The 23424-nt window shown below is 39.0% G+C and overlaps 1 protein-coding gene across 3 annotated transcripts in view; it reads right to left on the bottom strand.

Annotated features, from left to right (window-relative positions):
- Positions 1–23424, bottom strand: part of RANBP17 (RAN binding protein 17) — a 330781-nt gene that overhangs the window by 42182 nt on the left and 265175 nt on the right. For all 3 annotated transcript variants that reach the window (XM_049647789.1, XM_049647786.1, XM_049647787.1), the window contains 3 exons: positions 16938–17045; positions 14419–14501; positions 2114–2328 (listed from right to left, as the gene is read on the bottom strand). In XM_049647789.1, the coding sequence (XP_049503746.1) occupies positions 2114–2328; positions 14419–14501; positions 16938–17045 (406 nt within the window). The remainder of the gene's footprint in view (positions 1–2113; positions 2329–14418; positions 14502–16937; positions 17046–23424) is intronic.

Consider the following 23424-nt stretch of genomic DNA (forward strand, 5'->3'; position numbering starts at 1 on the left):
ACACACACACACACACACACACACAGGAATATTATTCAGTCATCAAAAAGAGTAAGAGCTTGCCAATTGCAACGGCGGCGTAGATGGAGCTAGAATGTATCATGCTAAGTGAAATAAGTCCATCAGAGAAAGACAAATACCATAGGATTTGACTCATATGTGGAATTTAAGAAACAAAGCAGATAAATCTATGGGAAGTGGAGGAAAAAGACAAGGGAGGGAAACAAACCACAAGAGAGACAGAAAAAACGGAGGGTTGATAGAGGGAGGTGGGTGGAGGGGATGGGTTAAATGGGTTATGGGTATTAAGGAGGGCACTTGTTGTGATGAGCACTGGCTGTTGTATGTAAGTGATGAATCACTGAATTCTACTCCTGAAACCAATACTGCACTTCATGTTAACTGAAATTTAAATTGAAAAAAAAAAAGACAATTATTTTCTGGTTGGAAATATTGTAACTCTGAACAGTTATTACTAGTGGTAAGGCAGCCTTTTTTTTTTTTTTTAACACAAAGCTTTTGCTGTTATAATAGGATTTGGCATCATGGTCTGTTGTACTTACAGAGTGCCTGCCCATCTAATTAAATCATAATTTGGTCAATGGCTTAATATTTGCTATATACTATGAGCAAAAGATAAGTGCATGAGAAAGATCCCTGGAAAACTTCAAATGAAACTCAAGCCAATACGAAAGAAGCACAACACTCATAAGAGAAATAAACCAGAGTAGTATTTATTAAAGTGAGATTAAGGCCACCCCCATGAGGTCACATGGGGTGCTTGCTAAAAATGCAGTTTCCTGATCCCCACTCCGGACTCACTAAATGAAAAGCTCTGGAATGAGGTCCTAAAACATGCATTTTACATACATAAAGGGAATCCTATGCATCCTCAATTTTGAGAATTAGTGAATTAGAGATTTGATTGCCTGTTAGAAAAAAGATGAGAGAAATTCCTGGAGCTACAATCAGTTTTTTTGGTGGACCTCAACTATAGTGAAGTGTCTTCTCAGTGAGGTGTCTGTTAATGCATGGTTGATCTGAGTCAAGTTTCTAGTCTGTAATTTCTGTCACACAGGCAGCCTTCAATGAGCATTCTGTTCTACTACTGAGGCTTAACCACTTTAGCTGGAGATGTGGTTCCATAAAGACTTAGAACGGTGGAAGAGGGTGCCACTAGTCCATTCTTGTCCAGGATGACTCAGGCTGACCAAAGTCCCCTAGATCTTAGCTGCAACTTTGGCAGGGAGCAGGTGGTAAAGCTTGAACTACACCTGAGCATGAATTTGGCAGTTATTGAAGTAATTACTGCAGCCACATTGGGCATATATTAGCTTTTGTGCAATCATGCAGAGGTGTTTAAAAAAAAAGTGTGATAACGACACAGCTCAGTGGAGGAGCCTGGAAATTTAAATTTCCAACAAGCACCCTAGGTGATTCTGATGGGCCTCAAAGTTTGAAAACCACTGACATAGATCATAGAAACTAGACGGTGGAGTTGAAAAGGGACCTGGAGATCACTTTGTTTAATTTACTCATTTTAAAGGTGAGGAAATTAAAGCCTGGAGAAATAGAGAAGGTGATTTATTCAAGGTAAATGACTAGTGAGTGGCAGAGTTGAGACTATGCACCCACACGCTCAACTTTGATTTCAGCACTCCTTCCGCCACACCAGAATTTTCATGCAAAGGAAAGCCAAACAGTAGGGGAAGTAGAGGGCATAGGAGGAGGAAGGAAGAAGGAAGGAGAAGATCCTGCAGCCGATCCTGCATTTCTGCTCCAAGAGACAGACCTGTTTTGAATTATGAGTATAGTTGTAAGCAATCAGTTGAAATTGCTGATGACATTTTCTCTAGATGCAGAACCTGGAGCACTCTGGAGGACCGATCCATCAGACGGTGGCAGCTGCAGTTTTCAAAACTGCACATTTAATTATAGAAACACAGCCACTATAGTTGTTCAAATTCTGCAAGTTAAATCAAGATGCTGTCCTAAAACATAACAATGTTCTGGTGCTATTCTAACTCCCTGGGCTTCACTGTAACCACTCCAAGCCTGTGGTGGTGTTACTTCACATTTCACACAAAGACTCCCGTGATGCACGATTGCTTACTAGCAAGTCACTGTGGGACACTGACAGCAGCATTTTGACAAAGGCCTGGAGTACATTGTCAAAATGGTTGTCCCCATACAACTTGAAGACGCCAAAGCTGACATAATTTCCACACAAGGCAGATTTCAGAGCTGAATAGCAGATGGAGATGCCCTTGAGTTTCATTGGATAAATCTGATCTTTTGAGAGGCTCCCAAGGGACAGGATCTGATTACCTGTTTTAGGGTAAAAGCAGACAGAGAAAGTGATATAAGTAGATGTAATTCAAGGCACATTATTTAACATTTTCACTTCACCGCTAATGTTCACCTCCTCTTAGCATTGTTCCAAGAATTACACCATCCGTGTAACGAAAAATGCAAATATTTAAGGCAGTTTACCTGGGAAGCACAAACGGCCCAAGGAAAACCAATCAAGGGTACTGGCAAAGTTTTATGTTTTTATCTAGGTGGTGATTATACGAATATGCAGGTAGATATGGAAAAATTCATTGAGTTGCACTCTTAAGATTAGTTCACTTTACATATTTTAATATATGTGTTATCTCCTCTTCAACAAGACATTAGAAACGTAGGAGTAAACAACCAAGTCAAGAGAAAAAGCCTAGACTGAGATATAAGTTATGCTAAATTCTGGGATGAAGTTCCAACAGTTTTACATGAATCTGATCTTGAGTTACTTCACTTTTAGGAGCCTCGCAGGTTTGGTATATGAATTAAATGAAATAAGACGCACAAGAAATCCTTGGCACAGGGCATAACAAATGTTACTTCCTTTTTCCTTCCGTCATTTTGCAGAAGACCTCAAGAGATGATTTTTAAAACTGTACTTAAATTCTATGTTGTCCATCAAAAGATAAAGAAATGTTTATATAATCACCTTAAAAACTTTAATACCGGTTAGCATTTATAACCAACAATTTGTTTCTGAAATGTGTGCTAGTAAGGCATGTTTTTAGGCAATACCCAAGAATGCCTTTTAAAAAACTATAAAGTCCTACATGTTTCTTAGCTCTGTGTTTTCCTATTTAAGTGAGTACTGCTAAAATTGAAACTAAATTCAACTTACAAAATTTAGAGGTACATTGTTGTGGCTTTGTACTGTGCCAATTTGGCTACACAAGAATTAACTTTCCCAGAATGCATTTCCCTTTATGGTTGTGGGCTAGAATTGGGCAAAAGAGAAATTTGTGTGAGATTTGTAAGGTGGAAGTGAAGTAGCAGCCACGCTTTTGTGAAGGTCACTGTGACCAGAGTGAGAAAAAACAGTAGAAATGCCGCTGGGTTTCAGTTTGTCCGTGTTCTTTCCTCCTCTGTGTCTAGAACCACCAGTCCTGCTGATGAATGACTCCAAGCCCATCACCAACTACTCTGCAGCAGACTTCCAGGCTGGCAGCTATGCAAAGGCAGCCGTTTTCCATTGACTTCTACCCTACACCAGTTTCCTCTGACCCCACATCCTTTCATGGTTCCATTCTAGCAGCTGGAAGTGTCACTTCCAGCTGCTAGAATTCCCTGCAAGCTCCAACTTGTCCACCCAGGCCGTTGTTTCAGGAGGGCTGATTAGTGGTTTTCCTTCTGAATTTTCAATTCCCCCCTTTGACCTATTTTCCCATCTTTGCCCAAGACTGTACAAAGTCTGAATTCATAAAACAAGTTCCCTGTTCTGTCAGTGTCATAGTGCTTGTTTTTCCCTGTTTGAATCCTGACTGATATGTATATTACAGTAACCACGTGTGTACTAACAGGGATGAGACAGACCCTGGAATTTACTCCACACCAAATCCCGTACCCTCTCTCATGACCTCATCCTAATTTAGAGAGTAAGTTCCATAAAGATTCAACTCAGTATGACAGCATTTACTTAACAGCTATTATGCGTGAGGTGCTGGGATAAACAAAGGAAATAAAATCTCTGTTCTGAAGAAGTTCAGTCTGGTGGGAGAAACAGATTTATAAATCAATGATTTCATACAATGTGACAAACACAAAGAGATTGGGTTAAAATGTTAGGGGAACAGAAGAAGAGACTGACTTTGCTTGGGCAGGAGGGCAGTGGGGAAAAGCTTCACAGAACAGGCTATTTCTCAAGGATCAAGCCCGGTTTTCCAGGAAGACTCGGAGGGGGAGGAGTGTGTGCTAGGTAGATCATGTGCACAGGTATGGAGGTCCGCGAAAGCAAGATGCTGCAGGAGAAGACAGTTCTCAACCACTGCCTTTCTACCTTTGCCTCAAATTCAGTATAAACCAAGGTAGACATTCCCCTGTCCTCTCTGTCCTCGGAAAAGGAAAGCACTGCTTACATGTGATGAAAGGAGCTAGGGTAATCTGGGGGTTATGTGTGGACTACACATTTTGGGTTTGTTGGAAAGGCCCAGGTCAAAGGGAGAAAACTGGATCATCTTTTGGGGCCTTTTTATGCTCACGTCCTTATGGGAGAAGTAAAGGTCTTATATTCTACAGCAAAGATGGAATGGGCAGACAAAGAACGGTGATGGCACAAAAATTTTGATTTAAAGATTGGATAACCTATCATCAAGAAGGATTACTTATTTAGAATCACAACTTTCATCTCTGTGTTGAAGTTGCAACCTAAAATACATGTCTTTTGGCCTGTGTCAGACACATCTGTGTTAATTTATTTTAATTAAACAAGTTAATTAGTGTAGCCTTGTGACCTTTGAAAAGGAGAACGAGTAATACTTTTGAAATAGAGAATTGTACCTCACTGTGCTCAGGTACCTCAGCATTCCGTGGTGGCTATGAAAGACTCTGGAAGAGAAGGCTTGGTCAAGTCATTTACTCACTCTGACTCAGCTTTATTCAGTATGTGTCACTGAACAATACTTACTGAAATTGGATTGCAACCCCCCTCCCCCCAAAAAAGCTTAAAATGCCATAATTGGGGGCAGGGGAATGAGATACCGTACATTCTTAACGTTAGGCCTGGGAGAGAGGGGTGTGGAGGCTCCTCTGGGGCTCCGGACAAGAATGCTGGGAATTGATGGATAACCTGGCCGAAGGCAATAGTGGGGGGAACTTCCAGTGGGAGGCACAGGTGCCACAGCACTGCCATTCTTACTCTTGTGCATGCTGCAGCAGGAAATCTCACTAAATGATAAGGGGAAAAAAACCTGAAAAATAAGCACAGAGGACTCCAGAGACTGGTAATTCAGCTTATCATTTGCTTATATTAATTGCTTGGGTTCTCTTTTCTTAACCTCTATTTCTGTCCCTTTTGGAGAAACCTTTTTGTTTTTGTTTTGGGGTTAGCTTCCAGCACTCAGAAGTGCCCTTCTGGACAATCCTCAAGATCTAGATTCAGAGAAGGATATACATTAAAAAATGCAAAATCTCCACTTCTGTTTACCTGAGATCTACTTTCAGGTCTTTTTTTTTTTTTTTTTTTTTTAACTCTTCTTCCTTCTGAGACCCCACCTCTTCCCTGAGTGACTGACTCTATAATGTCTCCTTCAAAAGAGGCTTTCTACACCCAAAGAAGAGTGATCTTCTTTCAAAGGTCTCTGGTGGAGAACTATATAAAAGGCAGTATTCTAACAGAAGACAGAAATACTGTGCATAAGGGAGTAATGAACCGGGTGGGCTTCTGAGTCATACTGATTGGGGTTGAAGCCTACCTCTTTCCTTACTACCTCGGTGTCTGAGCAGATTGTTAATCTCTGTAAGTCAGTTTCCTCATTTATAAAATAAGGATAATTTAAGTACGTAAAACACACAAGGCTCTTATGTGGAGTAAAGGAGACAGCATATGTAAAGCGCTTACCATAGTAACTGGCACAGCGCTCACTCAGTAAATGTAAATATGACAATGCATACTCCTGGGGGTTCATTTCTTTCTCAAGTCTAGTAGCCTGTAAGTTCACACATGGGGGGCTATGGCCGGGAAAAGAGGGGGAGCTGAAGCTGGCTGTGTAGCATAATATACTTCCTTCTAATATGTGATTCAAAGTAAGGTCAATGCTATGTCTTGGAACATCTTCCCTCTGTTCCTTCAATAGAGAATTGGCTGTATGGGGTCACAGTGTGGTTCTTTCCTCTATAGTCTACCAGTTCTCTGTGTCCTCAGAAGAATACTTAAAAAAAGAACGCTGAAGGGATAAAATACCATAGTAGTATCTTGTACCAGGAAGAACCGTTAGTACGAACAATGTTATTTCCTGGCTTATAAAGCAATCCCTTACATTGATTTATGTTTTCTTTTTCCCTCTTAATCTCTAAAATTTTAAGGTGATATTTAGCTGACAGCTCTATAGGTTGAATGTCTTCATTCATCATCAGAACAGTTATGGGAAGAGAACCACAAGCTTGCCGACATTCCTTTACTTTAGGTCACTCAACCCACTCTGTCTTTCGAGGCCCCTGGACATAAATGGTTTGGGACAGAATTGAAGCTATGAAGAGTGGAAAGGAATATAGTATTTCCGTTTCAGATTGAAAGGGATTAAACAATGCAGTGTTGATGAGGGGGCAGGAAAATAAGCAAATTGTTGGGAACATAAATTAGTGTAATCATTCTAGATGGCAATTTGGTCATATTTATTAAAAATATAAAAAATGTGTAAATCCACTTCTGGACACATATTCTAATTCTAAAAGTTCATTACAATATCTACCTATCTACCAGCATCTGCAGTTACACTGTCTCCTGTAAAAGCCAACCCTCCAATATGTTCAACATATGCCATCTCCTCTTATGTGCTTAAGGACAAAGCACCAATAAATTTCTCCTTTTTCTCCTATGCAATCTTGTTTTCCTATTAGATCAACTCATTGAAATACAGGCTATGCTATTATATCTTCCATTTAAAAACAAAAACAAAAACAAAAAACACCTTCTCTTGGCCCTACCTCTCTGCTAGATAGTACTCCCCTTTGTAATAAAACTCTTCCAAAGAACTGTTTTCATTGTCTTATTCTCCTTTCATTCTTTCTCTTTTTTAAAAAAAAAAATGTTTATTTTGAGAGAGAGAAAGGGAGAGAGCGAGAGTGAGCGGGTGAGAAGCAGAGAGAGGGAGACAGAGAATCCCAAGAAGGCTCTGTGTGAGCCCAATGTGGGGCTTGAACCCACGAACCATGAGATCATGATCTGAACCGAAATCAAGAGTAGGACGCGTAACTGACTGAGCCACGCAGGCACCCCTCCTCTCATTCTCTTTTATGTCCACTCCACTGAGAACGCTCTTTTCAAGGTTCCCAATGACCGCCTTGTTGCTAAATGTAATGGTTAACTCTTAGTCCTTATCTTACTTGATTCACTGCCAGCTTTTGACACAGTTAGCTACCTCTTCTTCCTTGTCTTCCAAGGCACATACCCCGATCTTCTCTTCAGTTCTTGCTCCTTCTCATTTTCCTTTGCTGGTTGCTCCTCTTCTCCTTTACCCCTGACACTGAAGTGCCCCAGGACTCAAACCTAAGTCTTCTAGATGCATATTCACCCACCACCTAGGGGATCTTACCTTGTTTTTACAGCTTTAAATACCATCTGAGAGTCAATGACTTCCACATTTTTTCTCTAGATCAGACCTAACTTCCAAACCTCAGACTCAGATAGCCAAGTCTATATTCAATATTCCTACTGGGATATCTAATTAACATCTCAAACTGAACAGGACCAAAATGGAACTTTTGATCCCTGTCACATGCATCTCAGTTAATGGTGACTTCATCCTTCCATATTTCCAATCCATCAAGAAATCTGATTTGCTTTACCTTCAAAGTATATCCAGAATCGAACTATTTCTCACCACTCCCACTATCACCTTGGTCAAAGCCAGTAGCAAATGTTATTCATCTGCTCAAAACATTCTAAAGTCCCTCTATTTCACTTGAGCTAAAGTCCTGATTACTGTCTACAAGAATGACACTACATGACATTGCTCTTGTTATAACTTTCCCTTTTGTTTACTTTGCTCCAGCTACTAATCTCTTTGCTGCTCTGCAGACATGCCAGATACACTGGTGCCTCACGACCCTAAAACTCGGTATTCTCTCAGCCTGGAATACTCTGCCCAGAGATATTCACATGACTAACTCCCTCATTTACTGCAAGTCTTTGCTCAAATGTCACCTTTACTTAAGTTACTACAACACCTTTCCCAATCCCTAGTACTTCTATTGTTCCTTCTCCTGAATTTCTCTTTCTTTTTTTAAAATTCCAGTTATTAACATGCTAAATAATGCCTTTTTCAGTTTTGCTCACTGATGTATCCAAAGAGTCAATAACAGTGTCTGCTGTTCCCAGGGTACATTTGTTGAACAAATGAAGCTCATGAAACTGCATGTCAAAGTTGCTTACTGAGACAAAGTATGTAACGGTGAAAAATTGTATGTGTATAAAAAAATTACATTTATCAAAAGGTGAATGATTAAATAAATTATAATATGACCACAAAATGTAATACTTTGCAGCTATTTAAAAAGATATGGTAAGGGCACCTGGCTGGCTCATTCGAGAGAGCATATGACTCTTGATCTTGAGGTTTTGAGTTCGAGCCTTACGTTGGGTGTAGAGATTACTTAAATAAATAAACTTAAAATCATTTAAAGCACACACTAAACTGATAATGACGGTTATCTTTGAATGATGAGATAATCAGGATTTTCACTTTCTATTCTCTATAGCAATTCTGAAATTCTGCAGTTTGCTAACAGACCATGCTACTTTTTATATTTATATAATTTTGTAAAAGCAGCTACTGTCTGCTTGAAATGCCCTCTTCAAACTTCTGGGCCCTATTCTATTCCTGTAAAAAATTGTCCCTTGGGATGCCTGGGTGGCTCAGTTGGTAAAGCAACTGACTCTTGGTTTCGGCTCAGGTCATGATCTCATGGTTGGTGAGTTTGAGCTCTGCATCAGGCTCCATGCTGACAGTGAGGAGCCTGCATTGGACTCACTCTCTTTCTCTGCCCCTCCCCTGCCCATGCTCTCTCTCTCTCTCTCTTAAAATAAATAAACTTAAAAAAAAGTTCTTCCTTGTTTGACTCCTCAGTTTGAGTTAGAAACTCCTGGGCTACCATAGCACTCTGTATGCTTCTCAAGTATAAAAGTGAGCGCAGTGCGTCATAAGTCTTCATTTACTTGACTGAATCCCGTGAAGAACTCAAGTTCCTCAAGAGAAGAATCAGTAAGATTCTTTTTTGTGTGTCTTATTTCTTATCCTATCCATTGTAACTCTCACAATATCGGACACATAGTAAATGCTCAGTAACTGTTAGCTGCATGGATGAAAGAATCCACTGAACCCTAAGCACCTGGTTGGACATCACTCTTCCTTATTTAATAGCTTATGTAGTATTATTTGCTTGTTTGCAAAAGGGGGCACGTCTGGTATGTGTGGATCTACTGTGGAACATGTTCCTGAAGGTCTTGCTTTTGTAAGCCACCTGATCCTGGTGCTGGTATCCTCAAGGTGTCGGTCATTCTATCATGAGCTTTACTTTAATACTACTTTGACACTCTATGTCCCCATCCAAGTTTCCAGTAAGATCTAAGGCCACGTACATGGTTCCTGGATAGTTTGTTTTCCAGAACTGTTATTTCCTGGAGACATTTATTAAGACTTTAGTTATCTCAGGACCAATGTGTTCTTCAGCTTTTCTTTGGTAATCAAACATAAATATATGATCATAATCCTTCGTTCTCACAATGCTTCTAATAGCACATGCCAGTAATTTTCAAGCTCTTTTACAAAAAACCCCACAAGTGGTCAAAAAGGTGATTCGCTTTTACAAACAAATCTGGTGCAACTCTACAGCAGGGTGGTTCTGGTCAAAGTGGCAGTAGGGTGTCCTCCCTGCTATCTGGAGGCCCACTATGGTCCTTTTCAGATCTCCAGGGCTCTGCAAAAGCCAGTTAGAAAACTATGGTCTGTTTTCTAGGTCACGATAAATAACAGTGGCTTGTACATTGCTTTACCAATCCAATTTAAGCATGTGATTAAGTCATACCTTAAATGCACCTGGAGCATATACTGCTTTAAAGAGCCCTGATGTAAATTCTTACATATAGTGAATACTTATGGCTGTTCCATCCATTTTTAAAGTTTAGATTTTCACACACTGAACTTTCTTAAATCAGGTATCCAAGGAGGGAATAAAAGCAGTTCCGTTTTGCCTAGTCTTATGAAAATTATCACGATTTCTCCCTTCTGTGCACTCTTCAACCAATAGATGTCACTAAAGATACCAGGACCCAGGGGCTAAAGGAAGAAAAGATTAGACAAATGGAAATTGAGCATAAAAAACGTCCAGTTCTTAAAACAGAGAAGTAGGTTTCCAAAGTAATAACATTTATTACACTGCATGCAACATTTTAACCAAAAATTCAAGAAAAAAATTTCCTTTATTAAGTTGCTCAGGCTGAATGGATCACAGCACTAAGTTTTGAAATACACGTTCTTGAAGCAATTTAAAACTCATTAGAAATAATAGGCTTGGGCTAGTAGAAAATGTGGTAAAATTTAATCCTCATCCAAATGTTACCTGGGCTGTACAAACAGGAAATTGTTTTGTGCTACTGTGGCTAACCTCATTGCTGACCCTGAGCTGTAACGGCGAGAGCAGCTGAGAGCTGAAGCAAAATTAAAAACTTACATCAAAGTATATCATGACAGAATGTAGATAAATAAAACAGCATATCAAAAGTATTATTTTTCTGCCAGTCTCACTGAGCAGCGAGGTAGAGGTGTTCCACAAAATATGCAACAAATCAGTGCATGTGGGAAAGAGTCCTCCCCACTCTACACCGCCCCGATCACTGACTACCCAAATACTGCCCATGAGAGGTGAGCAGAGAAGAAACCCAGCGAGGGATGGGGACAGAAGGATCGCAGAATGTTCTGGCCTCTTTCTTCCAGGGGCTTCCCTTCCCTTCTGCTTGGCTTACCAAAAAAATAAACACTGCTGCTCTTCTTTGCCCTCCCACTCTTTTCCTCACCTTCCAACCTCCTGGATGGCAGACCACATGATCACCCTCCATGAGCATATTAAAGACTCCAGAGGTAAAAGAAGGGGTAACAAGGCATTACAGAGGGTCAAGATAGATCAAATCAGTTTGGCTGATGGGGGGGGGGGGACAGCACGGGAATCAGGGAAGGGTGATAAACATGTTTCTATTATTCTATGTAAAGTGCACGTGTCCAAGTCACTGCTGACAAAGTTGAAGGACATTTTGCCACTGACCCTTTGATTTCCCTTAAGTTTTAGGACAGAAATCACCATACGTTAAAGAACAGTGCTTCATCATAAATATTCAAGGACAATCTTCCCGTGGCAGCTCCCAAGTGGCAATAAGGAATATGGAGAGACTATCGTTTGAAGTTATATAGACTTTGAATGAAATTCCAATTCAGCGACTTGCTAGCTATGCAATATTTGGCAAGTTTCTTAATCTCTATGAGCTTCAATTTCTTCATAATAGTGATCACAGAAGCTAACTGGTCTAAGAGCTTTCTATGCACTACTGAACTGAATCCTCATAACCACCTTATGAAGTAGGTGTTCTTTTCTCTGTTTAACAAGAAACTGAAGCAAGAAAGGCTAAGCAACTTAGCCAAGGCCAAATGAGTAGTGAGTGGCCGATAACACTACTACCTTGAGGATCTGATAGGCTAATGTATGATAAATGGTCTAGTATAGGAATAGGCACATAATAGCTGATTAAAAAATCAAAGCTACCTTATTATTATTTCAAGCCAAGGTGCAATGCCTTACTTTAATCCCTTAGTTTCTCTTTAGAGTAAGAAAGCTTACTAGCTTTCCTTCTCAAGAATGCTTTGAAGGGTTTTTTTCCCTCTTTACTCCTTTTCTTCTTTTTTCTTCATCTTGTTTGTCTTCCTTCCCTTCCTCTCTCTACCTCTGTCTCCTCCTCTTCTTCTTCCTCCAATGTGATCCTCACTTAGTTAACTTCCTCAGCTTTTGTTACAATGCTTTTCTTTGCTTATGTCAAACAACTGGACAGAGGACTAGGTAGCTTTTGAAGCCTACAGATTTGGCATTGTTCTGAGATTCTTTTTGGTGTCACTTGGCTGGCCATACATTCTGCTCTAGGGGTCCAGTAACACTGGCAGAGAAATCACTGCTCTGATCGGTCCTACCGCAATAGTGAGTAAGTCCCAAAGGAAAAATTACACACAGTGAAAGAAACTGGAGTGAGAAAAAGCAGAAGGAAAATACAACTGTGATTGGTAACAGAAATCTAACATGCGTAGAGTTAAAGCTCTATCAACTACTAAGAAATTCTTACATATACATACATTGTTTCATATGAGAAATATTATTTTCTTTTAAAAAGTGAGGAAATCGGGGGCGCCTGGGTAGCTCAGTCAGTTGAGTGTCCGACTTTGGCTCAGGTCATGATCTTGTGGTTTGTGAGTTCGAGCCCCACGTTGGGCTCTGTGCTGACAGCTCGGAGCCTGGAATCCGCTTTGGATTCTCTGTATCCCTCTCTCTCTCTGCCCCTCCCCTGCTCATGCTCTGGCTCTCTCTCAAAAATAAGTAAACATTAAAAAAATTTTAAAAAATAAAGTGAGTAAATGGAAGCTAAGCACTTATTACAGGCAGAAGGAAGCAGGACAGCGTGGTCCAAGCAGGAGCTGAACAAAAAAGTGATGTGGTCAGTGAACCCCTGTCCAAAGAAGGCTGGTTCTATGAGTATAAGAGAATGGCTCTGGATCAAGGAGACACATGTTGGTTAAATGTCTATTCCATGTCACACTCAGTGCCAAGCCCTTTACCTGGAGTAGCTCACCTAACCATCTCGAATTCTAAGTAGGTCAGTAGGGAGTCATTATTCCTAATTTTGTGTGTGAGAAAACTAGGCACAAAGAAACACAGTGTCTTGGCTGAGGGTCATGGAGTTGATAAGGGCTGGTACTACGATTGGTACTCAGATCTTTTAATCTCCAAAAACTATGCTTTCTCTAAGATACCATTTTAGAAAATGGTCTAGACATGTTATTTTTGTATGCTAAGACAATGGAAGGAACTAGATATACACTGGAAGTAAAGCAAACTGCATTGAGAATATTTGAAAAGGGGTTCATTTTTACCTTTAAGAGGCAAAACATTTCTACTTTGTATGATTCTAATGTGTCTACTTTCAACAGATCAAAAATGGTGACGATGTAGTTGTTGGTACAGATGAACATAGGAGAGTGCAAGTTTACGGACTCAAATAGGTGCTTCCTGTAGTTTTCACACACTTAGAATCTGAAACTCTAAAAATCAAACGCACAATTAAAACTATGCATTTTTAACAGAGGCCTACAAGGCACACAGCTTCCTGTCCCAAAACGGGTTTTGAAAGTGAAAACAATTTAAACAATTGTTTTTCTCCTTTTTTTTTTTTTAAATAGGCTTTTACTTTTAAAGAAGTAATACATTTCCAGTGGTTGTTCCTACAGATATGCACAAATACACACGGTCTTAAAGAGGCTTTGCAAAATTTTGTAAAGTCTGTTGGAAGGTTCTCAAAAAGAAATACGATAATCACGGGCAATTTTTGAGACTGAATGTACTCAGAGTTGGCTACTGATTTGGAAAAGCAAGAACCGACAGGCAAAAAAGAAAACAGAGAGTAAGAGGACACAGGAAACCATCTCTCAAGAAGATACTGTGCAGAGGCCAGCCAGTGCACGGCAAACTGGAACAGGATTCTTACCCATCCTACCCCCATCCCCAGGATACATAAAGGTCTCAGTGAGTTGAGAATTTCATTGGTGAAGCTGTCAGAATTGGCAAGTATTAGGGTTTATGGTAGTTCTAAGGCTCGATTCTAACTGCGAAACAAATTTTGTGACAATAATCGAATAGGACTATCTTTACCATAGAACTCTGATTCTAAGAGTGCAATGCCCAAAAGTTCCCTGTAATAAAATGTTTACTGCCCTTTAGCAGGATATTTTTCCAAAATTCAGTGCTGGTGACATATTGGTCTAAGCATTCCTTGATCCATGATAGCAAATTCCCTGATGTAACTTTTCGCAATTTTGAATACGCTACAACTTTTCAATATTCTATCTAGTTGTATTCCCTTTGCCTACTGACACTGCAATTTTATCCAAAAGAAATTCATCAAGTTGGTCAGGCATGATTTGTAGTCAAAGGCACGCTGCTTACTTACTTCTCCCGATGCCAATTTGATAGCTACCTGGCTTTCTGCACTATTACCTACTTCACAAATTCATACAGATAGGAAGGTTCAAAAGAACAAAATAACTAACATCTTTCTTTCCCCCAAAGAGATAAAGTTATATTGCAGAGACAAATATGGAAAAAGATACTCACCATAAGTGCAAATCATTTTACTAGCTTCTCTGAAGAGAAGAATTCCATTAGGAGATGATACGTCAAAATTCAAACGCTGGGATCTAAGAAATACAGCAAAAAACCAGACTATACGTGTAGATAAAGAAACCAAATGTAGATTTAAAGTGCCTAGCATTTTCATTTATTAGAAGTAGCAGCAGTATAATGATCCCTTTTAAAAAATGCCACTCCATTAAACAAGTGTCGATAAAATATGTATGCTGATTTCTCACAATAAAGATACTAGGACAGTTAGGAAGAGTTAATTTCATTCACTGACTGATTCAAAGATTTCAGTTGTATCTGTCAAAAAAATATCCTGACATCCCAAATCGTAGACTTCTTACTCTCTTCTCTTTTCATGCAAAGTGGCTGATAGATACTAATAAAATACCCCAGGGTGTGTATCTGTAAGTTTATATAAATACCTGTATAGAGGTTTACGTTTGCGATCTCCTGTCGTGCCCGATAAACATTTTTAAAACAAATTCTAAAGTGACAGATAGGAGATCTAGGTATTTTTTAATACTGCTCATATGTATAATTAATCATCTGATACTTCAAGCATATTTCAAATACATGAAATTACATTCAGACTAGAGTTTCCATTGCACATGGCTCAAATAAAGAGAAACAAGTCCTAGGAGTTCTAAATAAGAATGATTCTGCTTCCCTGGTTTCTGACAGGTAGGGGAACAGTAGGAACAGGATAAAGGATTGACATATGCCATCCTGACATAATACTTGCTTTTTAACATCAGTTTGGTTTCAGTTGGCTCTGATATGCCTTGTCTCTGTGCTTTCAAGAAATAATGGCATGCTTTTTAAAGGACTAGCCAAAAATATGCAGATAGGTCATAGCAAAGCAATACCAAAAAAGCAAAGACACTTGCTAAAGTCCTTTTGCCAGGAATGATGAATTGTTGCGTCTTCATGCTTTTTTAGAATGCTTCAGAATAAGGTGCAGTTCTAACTTACTAGAAAGATTGTGAACTTTTGATTGTTGGCATACAATTATTGACTAAAGAGAAATGTACATACATACTTCACATTAGATTCTAGAGAAATACACACAAGATAACATATTTTCTGAGATTACAGATTTTCACTAGGTACTCCTAAGGACAATTGTGTTAGATAGATACGAATCATTTGCTTATGGCAGGTGTAAAATACTCTACAATTACAATGCAGTAACTTTCCCCCTTAGTATTAATTGCTATATCAGTAATATATAATATCAATTATCTGGTTGAAAAACCATAATTTAATCAAACACAAACAGCCACCTTTCTTATAGTATCTAAGGTACATAGGAGAATGGTTTTAAAAAACGGCTTTTAAAAGAATAATACTCACATTTCTTCATTTGCCAGGTCTTTTTCCACCTCTTATTTAATAAATTTTAAATTATTACTGTGAAAAACCTAGCACCAGAGATAAAATTACAGCTACAGTCCATCCTCCTTCCCTGTATGGATATCTCCCTTCCAACACATAGTTTACAAGAGGAACTGAGGAAACACGATGGCTAAGTGACAGGTAATTTGGTGCTAAGCCATATTCACAATGACATATTTTAAAGAGGTAAAACCAATTACCTTCTTGCAGCTTTTCTCCCCTAGCTACATCTTTGTTAATATTTACACGCAGAGTATTTCAATCTCTGCTGGTCTGTGCAAATTATAAGGTCAACTGGGCAATCTTTAAGAAGTTGTAGTTGCTGTTTATTTTTCACTCTTAAAATTTTTTTAATGAATGTGGAGAAAAAGGAGCTCCAACACACTGTTGGTGGGAATGCAAATCGGTGCAGCCACCGTAGAAAGCAGTATGGAGGGTCCTTAAAAACTTAAAAATGGAACTACCATATGACCCCGTAGTTCCACTACTGGGTACTTCCCCTCCACCCCCAAATGAAAACACTACTTTGAAAAGATCTATACACCCCTGTTTACTGTAGTTGCTATTTAAATGAAAATTTTGAATGCATGAATCATCCACATACATGCATCTTGGCAAAGAGGAAAAGGATAACTTAGGAGTCAAAGCAGGGACAATCCCTGGGGCTCCTGAGACAAACTATGTGTCCATGAACTGCTCTGGGACTCAGTTCTCTTCTTGAAGAAGGAATCATCTCAACTCAGAGACCTCTAAACTTCCCTGCTCTCAAATTACATGGAATTGCAGTTAAGCAGTGAAACAGTTAAAACAGGAGCCCTTCCTCCATTTGCCTTTGAATATTTTAAATAATGGTGGCGGCACCTTCCAATTTTTTTCCAGTTCTCATAGTCCCCTTATATACCTAAATATACTATATTCTTTTTCCAAAAGGTCTCAACCTTATGTCTCTAATTCTACTGCTTTCACCAGTTATCTTAAAAATTCTGGGTCCTGAGTTCTTGCTAAGCCTTGACTATACACATACCAAACAGGAAAATCTGACCTCTAGAGACTGCTGCCAGATAGCAGATTTTTTTCTCCCCCATTGCACTTCTTACCTGTTTTGCATCAGTTCTGCCATAAGTTTCAGAATGGGAGTTGTGCATGCTGGCTCTCCATACCACCGTTCGATAGTCCTCTGAAGAATGGGAAGATACGTTGGGTACCTTTTATAAAGCCTGTTAAAGAACTTAAGGGTCAAAAGAAATATTGTTCCTGAAAATTAGCGGCACCTCAAAAGCAAAAAGATAATCCACATTTCTTCTATGTTTAATAAACAATGGAATTTTTATAAATTGCTCCCTAACCTGCACAGCTGTATGTTTGCTAGGGATTGTAAAATGATGTGCTCTGATTTGTAACATATCCCGTACATTATATTCTTTTGTTCTTGGTATACTCTATAAACAAAAGACATTTTTAAAGTATCATATAAGTAACACATTTAAAGAAATGTGCTGCATACTGTAGGAAAGGAAATAAATTTAATGAGGATAAAAACATAGTTGAATTATTAATATCAGTTTCTTGGGCATCAAACAACTAAAGAAAAAGTGTCATTTCTTGTGAAAATTTAAAAATACATAGAAGGAGAGGGAAATAGTAATAATAATCCCTATCTATCTACCTATCTATCTATCTATCTATCTACCTATCTTCCAGCTTAGAAATTATCTCTTTTCATTTTTTTTCATTTTTTTAAGCTGCTGATTTGCTCTGCTTGGTCCCACTGTAGCTCCAAGGAATACTGCAGATGTTAGCTTGAAGAAAAGCTTTGGGTAACTTTTAATCTATTCAGGGTCAGCTAAAAGGTAGTCCTATGTATACCCAAGGAGAAATTCTCAAACATCTTCCTCAATAGTAAGAAGTGTATGCCTCTGGTAAGTCAATGGCTGAGACCACCAGAACCTAGAAAACTCTGACTCACCTCCACTGGTCCTTTAACCTTAACTGGGGCCTCCTCCTTGCTAAATGGACACATAAATATAAAAGTGAAGCTTAAGCTGCAGCACACACACACACACACACACACACACACACACACACACAAAACACCTTGCTATTCTACTCCTTCATTTCTTCTTTTCCTATTTTCTAAGTTTCTCTCTTTCTGATGTTTTCCAGTATACTTGTCTTTTTGTTTCAGATGAAAGTGCTGAAAGAACTGAATTACTTAGCGGTGTTCCTTTCCTGTGTGTATGGGTAGAGATCTCCATGGTGGAAAAGACCACAATTTTCTTCCTTGCTCTTTAGAATACATTTCAAATTCTTTAGGATGGCACACAAGGCCCTTTAAGATATGGTCCCTGTGGACCTTCAGACTCCTCTTTCAGTATTCCTGCCCCATCCACTGTTCAGCCACTCTCAATTCCCTGCAAATCCATGGTTGTCAACTCTCTTGTCTCCATTCCTCTACACGTGGCTTCTTCTGCCTAACTCATTCCTGTCTTTCAACATCTAGTTCAAGTTGTGCTTCCCCTGGGATGGTGAAACTTTCTCTGTTTTGTCAAAAGGAATCCATCTCTTCCTCATCTACGTTCAATGAGCACTCTGACCCCGTATCTCTTACAACAAACTTATATTAAGATTGATTGCTTTTGTTATCTGCCTGCCCCATTAGTGAGTTTCTAAAGGGCAAAGACTGTGCTTCCCTATCATGACCCTGCAATTGCTATCTGTCCTTCAGATTTCAATATAGATGCCAACTAGTCCAAGAAGCCTCCCTGGCCTTCCCGTCCCCCAAGACTTGGTTAGGTGTGTTTCCTTTGTCTAGCTGTGGTACTGTGTGCCAGTGCCTTCTAACTACTCGATCTCTCCTGTTAAATACTTTTTGAGGGCAGGACCTAGGCACTTGTATGCATGGACCTGGCACAAAGCAGATTTTGATAAATATTTGTTGCTGTCAACCTGTCAACCTAAAAATCAGGTAGAGCATATTTGATTAGAACTACCTACTTCTTCCTTTTTAACTGTGCATTTCACTTTGAAGCTTCAGGAAATAATTCACGTAACTTTCAACGAAAATAAGCCTTCCAATTCTTTAAGAACCACAAGCTCCCTAAAATTTCACAAAGCAATACTTTTGTCTCCCTTTGTTAAGGCTTTGCATTTGTGTGTGTGTACACACACACACACACACACACACACACACACACACACACAAAGAATTTACCTAAGAAGTATTTACTGAAGTCCTATTCTGTAACTGTCTATTCATTGTTTTAGACTCTCTGGAGCCACCAGTGAGCCAAACATTAAAAAAATTCCTGTCCTCATGGACTTTATATTCTAATAAGAAAAGACAGAAAATAAATAAAAGACATACATAATATGTTAGAGAGTACTACAAAGGGAAATGAAGCGGAGAAGGGAGATAAGAAGTTAAGTGTGTGTGTATATATAAGGTTTCAGTTGGATAAAAATGAAAAAACTGAAATCAATGAACTTAATTATTAACTCTGTTTTGGCTATTGTCAGATAACTTACTGTTTTTTCTATGTAGCAGAAAATCTGCTATTTTTGATAGATCATAGACACTATGTGGTATTTACTGTGCTAGGGGCCGGGGATCCAGAGATAAGTAAGACAAGACTTTTATTCTTAGGGAATTCATTCTCAAGTCTGCATGGCTGACACATAACAGAGATTCTCTGAGTACCAAAAGCAATGACAGAGAAGCACAGGTGAGAAAATATTCCACCAAGAGACCTCCTGAGCCCAGACTCAGTGATCTTTAGTGGGAAAGCATCTGGAAGGCTAGCCAGGAAACTGACAAGACCCAAATCTCAGAATCAAAGAGGATCAGAAGCACACACAAGCTCCTTTGCAAGGCATTCTAAAGGCATTAGAACCATCATATTTTTCAGAGCACACTGCATTCGCTACGGGAGAAAGCCGCGGGACATGAGGGGATGCTCCCTTTTCTGTGTGGAATGAGAGTAGTGCCAATTCTAATATGCTTCTGACAGAGGTGACTGCCACAGAGAAAATGAGTGATTACTGGAAAGCAGAGTAGAGGTCTACCAAGCTGAGAGGTTAAAAGGGCTTCAGAGTGAGAGTGCCAGACTCAGATTACAGGGTGAGAATCAGAACCCACTCTACGAGTTTAATTTTCTAGTGGCCTGTGAGGACTGCCTATTTATGGAAAGAAGGAAGACAGTGGGAGGGAGCCCTTAGGTAGAAGAGGCACAGACCTAACCGCTTTCACCCAACCTTCTTGATGAATTCCTAACGTCTACATCAGATGAATGGAAGATCAGAAGTGTTAATAATATGACATAGCCTTATCAGATGCCAAATATAAAAAAATGAAAAGCATGAGGTTTCCTTCTTGACGATGACCACCCATCCATCCACCCAACCAGCAGTCAGTATGACTGGACCCCAAGGAAACAGAAATGGGAAAACACATAATTCTTTCCCTCTGGGATCTCACAGTAGGGAAAGCACAGTAACATCCTAGAAGGCAACAGAAGAGTTTTTGTTAAAACCGTTCAGAGATAGGGGTATGAGGATGTGGTTCCAGAACAGAAACAGCCGGCCAGTTCAGAGATTATTTTAAAGGTACTCCATGAATGTGAAACAGGTGTACTTTTTTTCACAAAAGCAAATGCTGTTGGAAGTCTTTCTCTCCTGTCTAGCAAATGTCTATTTTTCAACACCTCGCCCAACTTTCACTTCCTTGGGAAGCCGACTTTTTTTTTTTTTTTTTTTTTGCCCAAAATGCCAATCTCTTCCTCTTACGTGTTCATATGGTCTTTTGCATGCTATCTTTGTGACAACCCATTGACTGTTCATTAGTTGTATGTCATATCTACGAGATGGTGACCTTCTAAAGAGTGATCCATTTTATTCGTTCTTGTGAGAAGCAATCCTTTTACTCATTCCTCAGGCCTAGCACACAGCACTGTGTGCTTGCCGAACAGTGATTTTTTTTCAGGTTTACTTTCTTCCCTATTTCAGTCTGTCCAACATAATGCCAATTACTTTCTTCTTGAGGTACAATTCTGATTTGGTTAGGCAGTCACAACAACTGCTCCATGCTATCTATGGGATAGGGTCTAAATTCCTTAGCCTGATATTCAAGGGTCCCAGACAACCTGCATTTCCAAGCACAAAATAAGTGGTATCTACAACAAAACATCTTCTCCACTACCCGCTTCCAAAACCTGTGCTTAGGCCAACCGAAAACCTCTTATTTCAGAGTTCCAATACTCTAATCCTATGCATTTGGTAAGATCCAGAGAAATATCTGTACTTTCACAGAAATCTTCCTGATTCCCCAGCTAAATGCAATGACTCTATTTGTATCTGTTGTTATGGCACTTATCACCTTCTATATTTTATTACAGTCATTTTTGTAGATATCTAACAGGTTCTATTTAATTAGAAGCTCATTTTGGGGTAAGATTTGAGTCTAAGTAATCTACATCCCTCATGAAACCTAGCACAGTCCTTAGCCAAATTTGCTGAATAAGTGAGCAAATGGGATTCCTTTGTCTCATTTCATATTAGAGAAAAGAACTAACAACAGTTAGTGGAGTATCCACTGTGTGCCAGACATTGGATTAGGCCGTTATATACGTCCATTCACTCATTTCTTATGCTATACCTGTGAGACAGGTATGATTAGCTCTGTTTTGTGGAAGAGAAAACTGTGATTCTGATACATTAAGTAACTTATCCAAGAGCCCACAGGTTTTTGTGTTTGTTTTTTGAGCCTCGGGTTAAGTGGCGAAACCAGGACTGGAATCTGAGACTGTTTTGCTTTCAAGTCTGTGCTCTTCTACACATCTACATATGGTCTTGACTTGTCTTTGTATAATGTGTTGATGCATATTCAGTATTTCAATTACCTGACTGAAAAACAGTGGATTCAGAGATCAGATTATGACAAGTGAAAGGACTGAGCAGAAAGAAATAGCATCATACGCATTCCTTTTTTTCCTGCCCCCAATTGCTGCCTGGATTTTTGATACTTCAGTCTAAGCATGATCTGGGAAGACTCTAAACAAGGTGACTAAATGCGCTACAAGGTAAGGTGCTTTTATATTGTGTTCTCACTATATGGGCAAAGAAGTGTATTAGGGATTCTTCAATTCTCCAGGAGTAGAACAATTTATCAACATGTTTGCTATGTAGTTTCAGGCAATTTAGTTTTGGAAGGACAGTGATAAGCAATGCAGTTCGTGTAGCAGTTAATGCAGTCAGTGTTTACAGAAATGTTTTTGAATTAAAGACCTAACCACTAAAATAGCACTTTATCAAATAATCACCATAAATAAAATGCATTTTGACTTTAAGATGACATGTGCTCTTGTAGGACATTTCTTCTGCATGCTAAGGACTGTATAACAAATTAAAGAACACACATTTATGTGGATAAAAGGCAAAAATAAACTTTCCCTGGCAGTAATGTAGGAATCATCACTGACGGTTTGACATATCAATATTTCAGGAAGAATAAATGACTTTCATATCCATGTTTTTTTTTATCATATCCTTATTCATTTTTACATTACTAGAATACTTTGAAAAGAATCTGTACTTTATCACCTGAAACTGCTTAAAGTATTTCAAAATATTTTAATAAAGCTTTTTGAATGATCAAATAATGTAACTTTTAAACAAATTTTACTATTATTATAAATATTTGCTCTTCATCCCTTGCCCAAAGGAAAACTATAAATCTTGTCTCAACTGAATGAACACCATTTATCATATTCATTTTGTTGTCAATACAATTATGAAAAGCCTTTGGCCTTTTCCCAAGGAAGCTGATTTGCTACTGAAACTCAATTATTATAAGCAAAGCCGGTACCAAGCCATCCTGTTTGGCAATCTAACACAGCTCCCTGCATAACTGACACTTCGCCCTCTGCCACTGACCCTAATAACATCAACATCTATGGTCACATGGAGGAGACAATAGTTTCCAGTTCAAAACAAAACATGAAGTCCCAAGGCCTTCCATTTGCTATTGTCTGCCATCTGCTGGACAAAAGTTTCACTTCAGACAGGTGCCAAAAAGAAGGAGCTTAGTGAGGAAATACATGGAAAACAGACTTAACCAAAGACTTAAATATGTTCTATGAATTTTAGGCGGTATCGATTATGGCAGATATTTATATTCTTTGACACTGAGGGGAGAGGTTCTGGACTTGACTCTTGGTTGGGACCGCTGAGGAGGGACACAGGAAACGTTAACTGATGGACATCCTAGAGTTGCAGCTTGCTGTCAAGATCACCATCCATTCCAGAGTGCCAAAACTAGGCTTCTACGATTTTTTTCAAATAAATGAAAGTTTTCACGTTAGAAGCTTCTGTTTGTTTTTAGATAAATAAAAAAGTAATATGCAATCTCAGTTTATTCTTCACAGTTAAAACAACTGTAGGACTTGCTGTGTTAACACCTACAGCCTCTGTACATGTACTTGGTATGCTGATATAAAGACATACATGGTTCTTCAATGACATGGAAAACACTTACCTCTAACCTTTCTATGAACACATATATCTGATGAAGTAGGTTTTAATAGTAACTAA

Source organism: Panthera uncia (genome assembly GCF_023721935.1).
Source record: "Panthera uncia isolate 11264 chromosome A1 unlocalized genomic scaffold, Puncia_PCG_1.0 HiC_scaffold_17, whole genome shotgun sequence".
Taxonomy (NCBI): domain Eukaryota; kingdom Metazoa; phylum Chordata; class Mammalia; order Carnivora; family Felidae; genus Panthera; species Panthera uncia.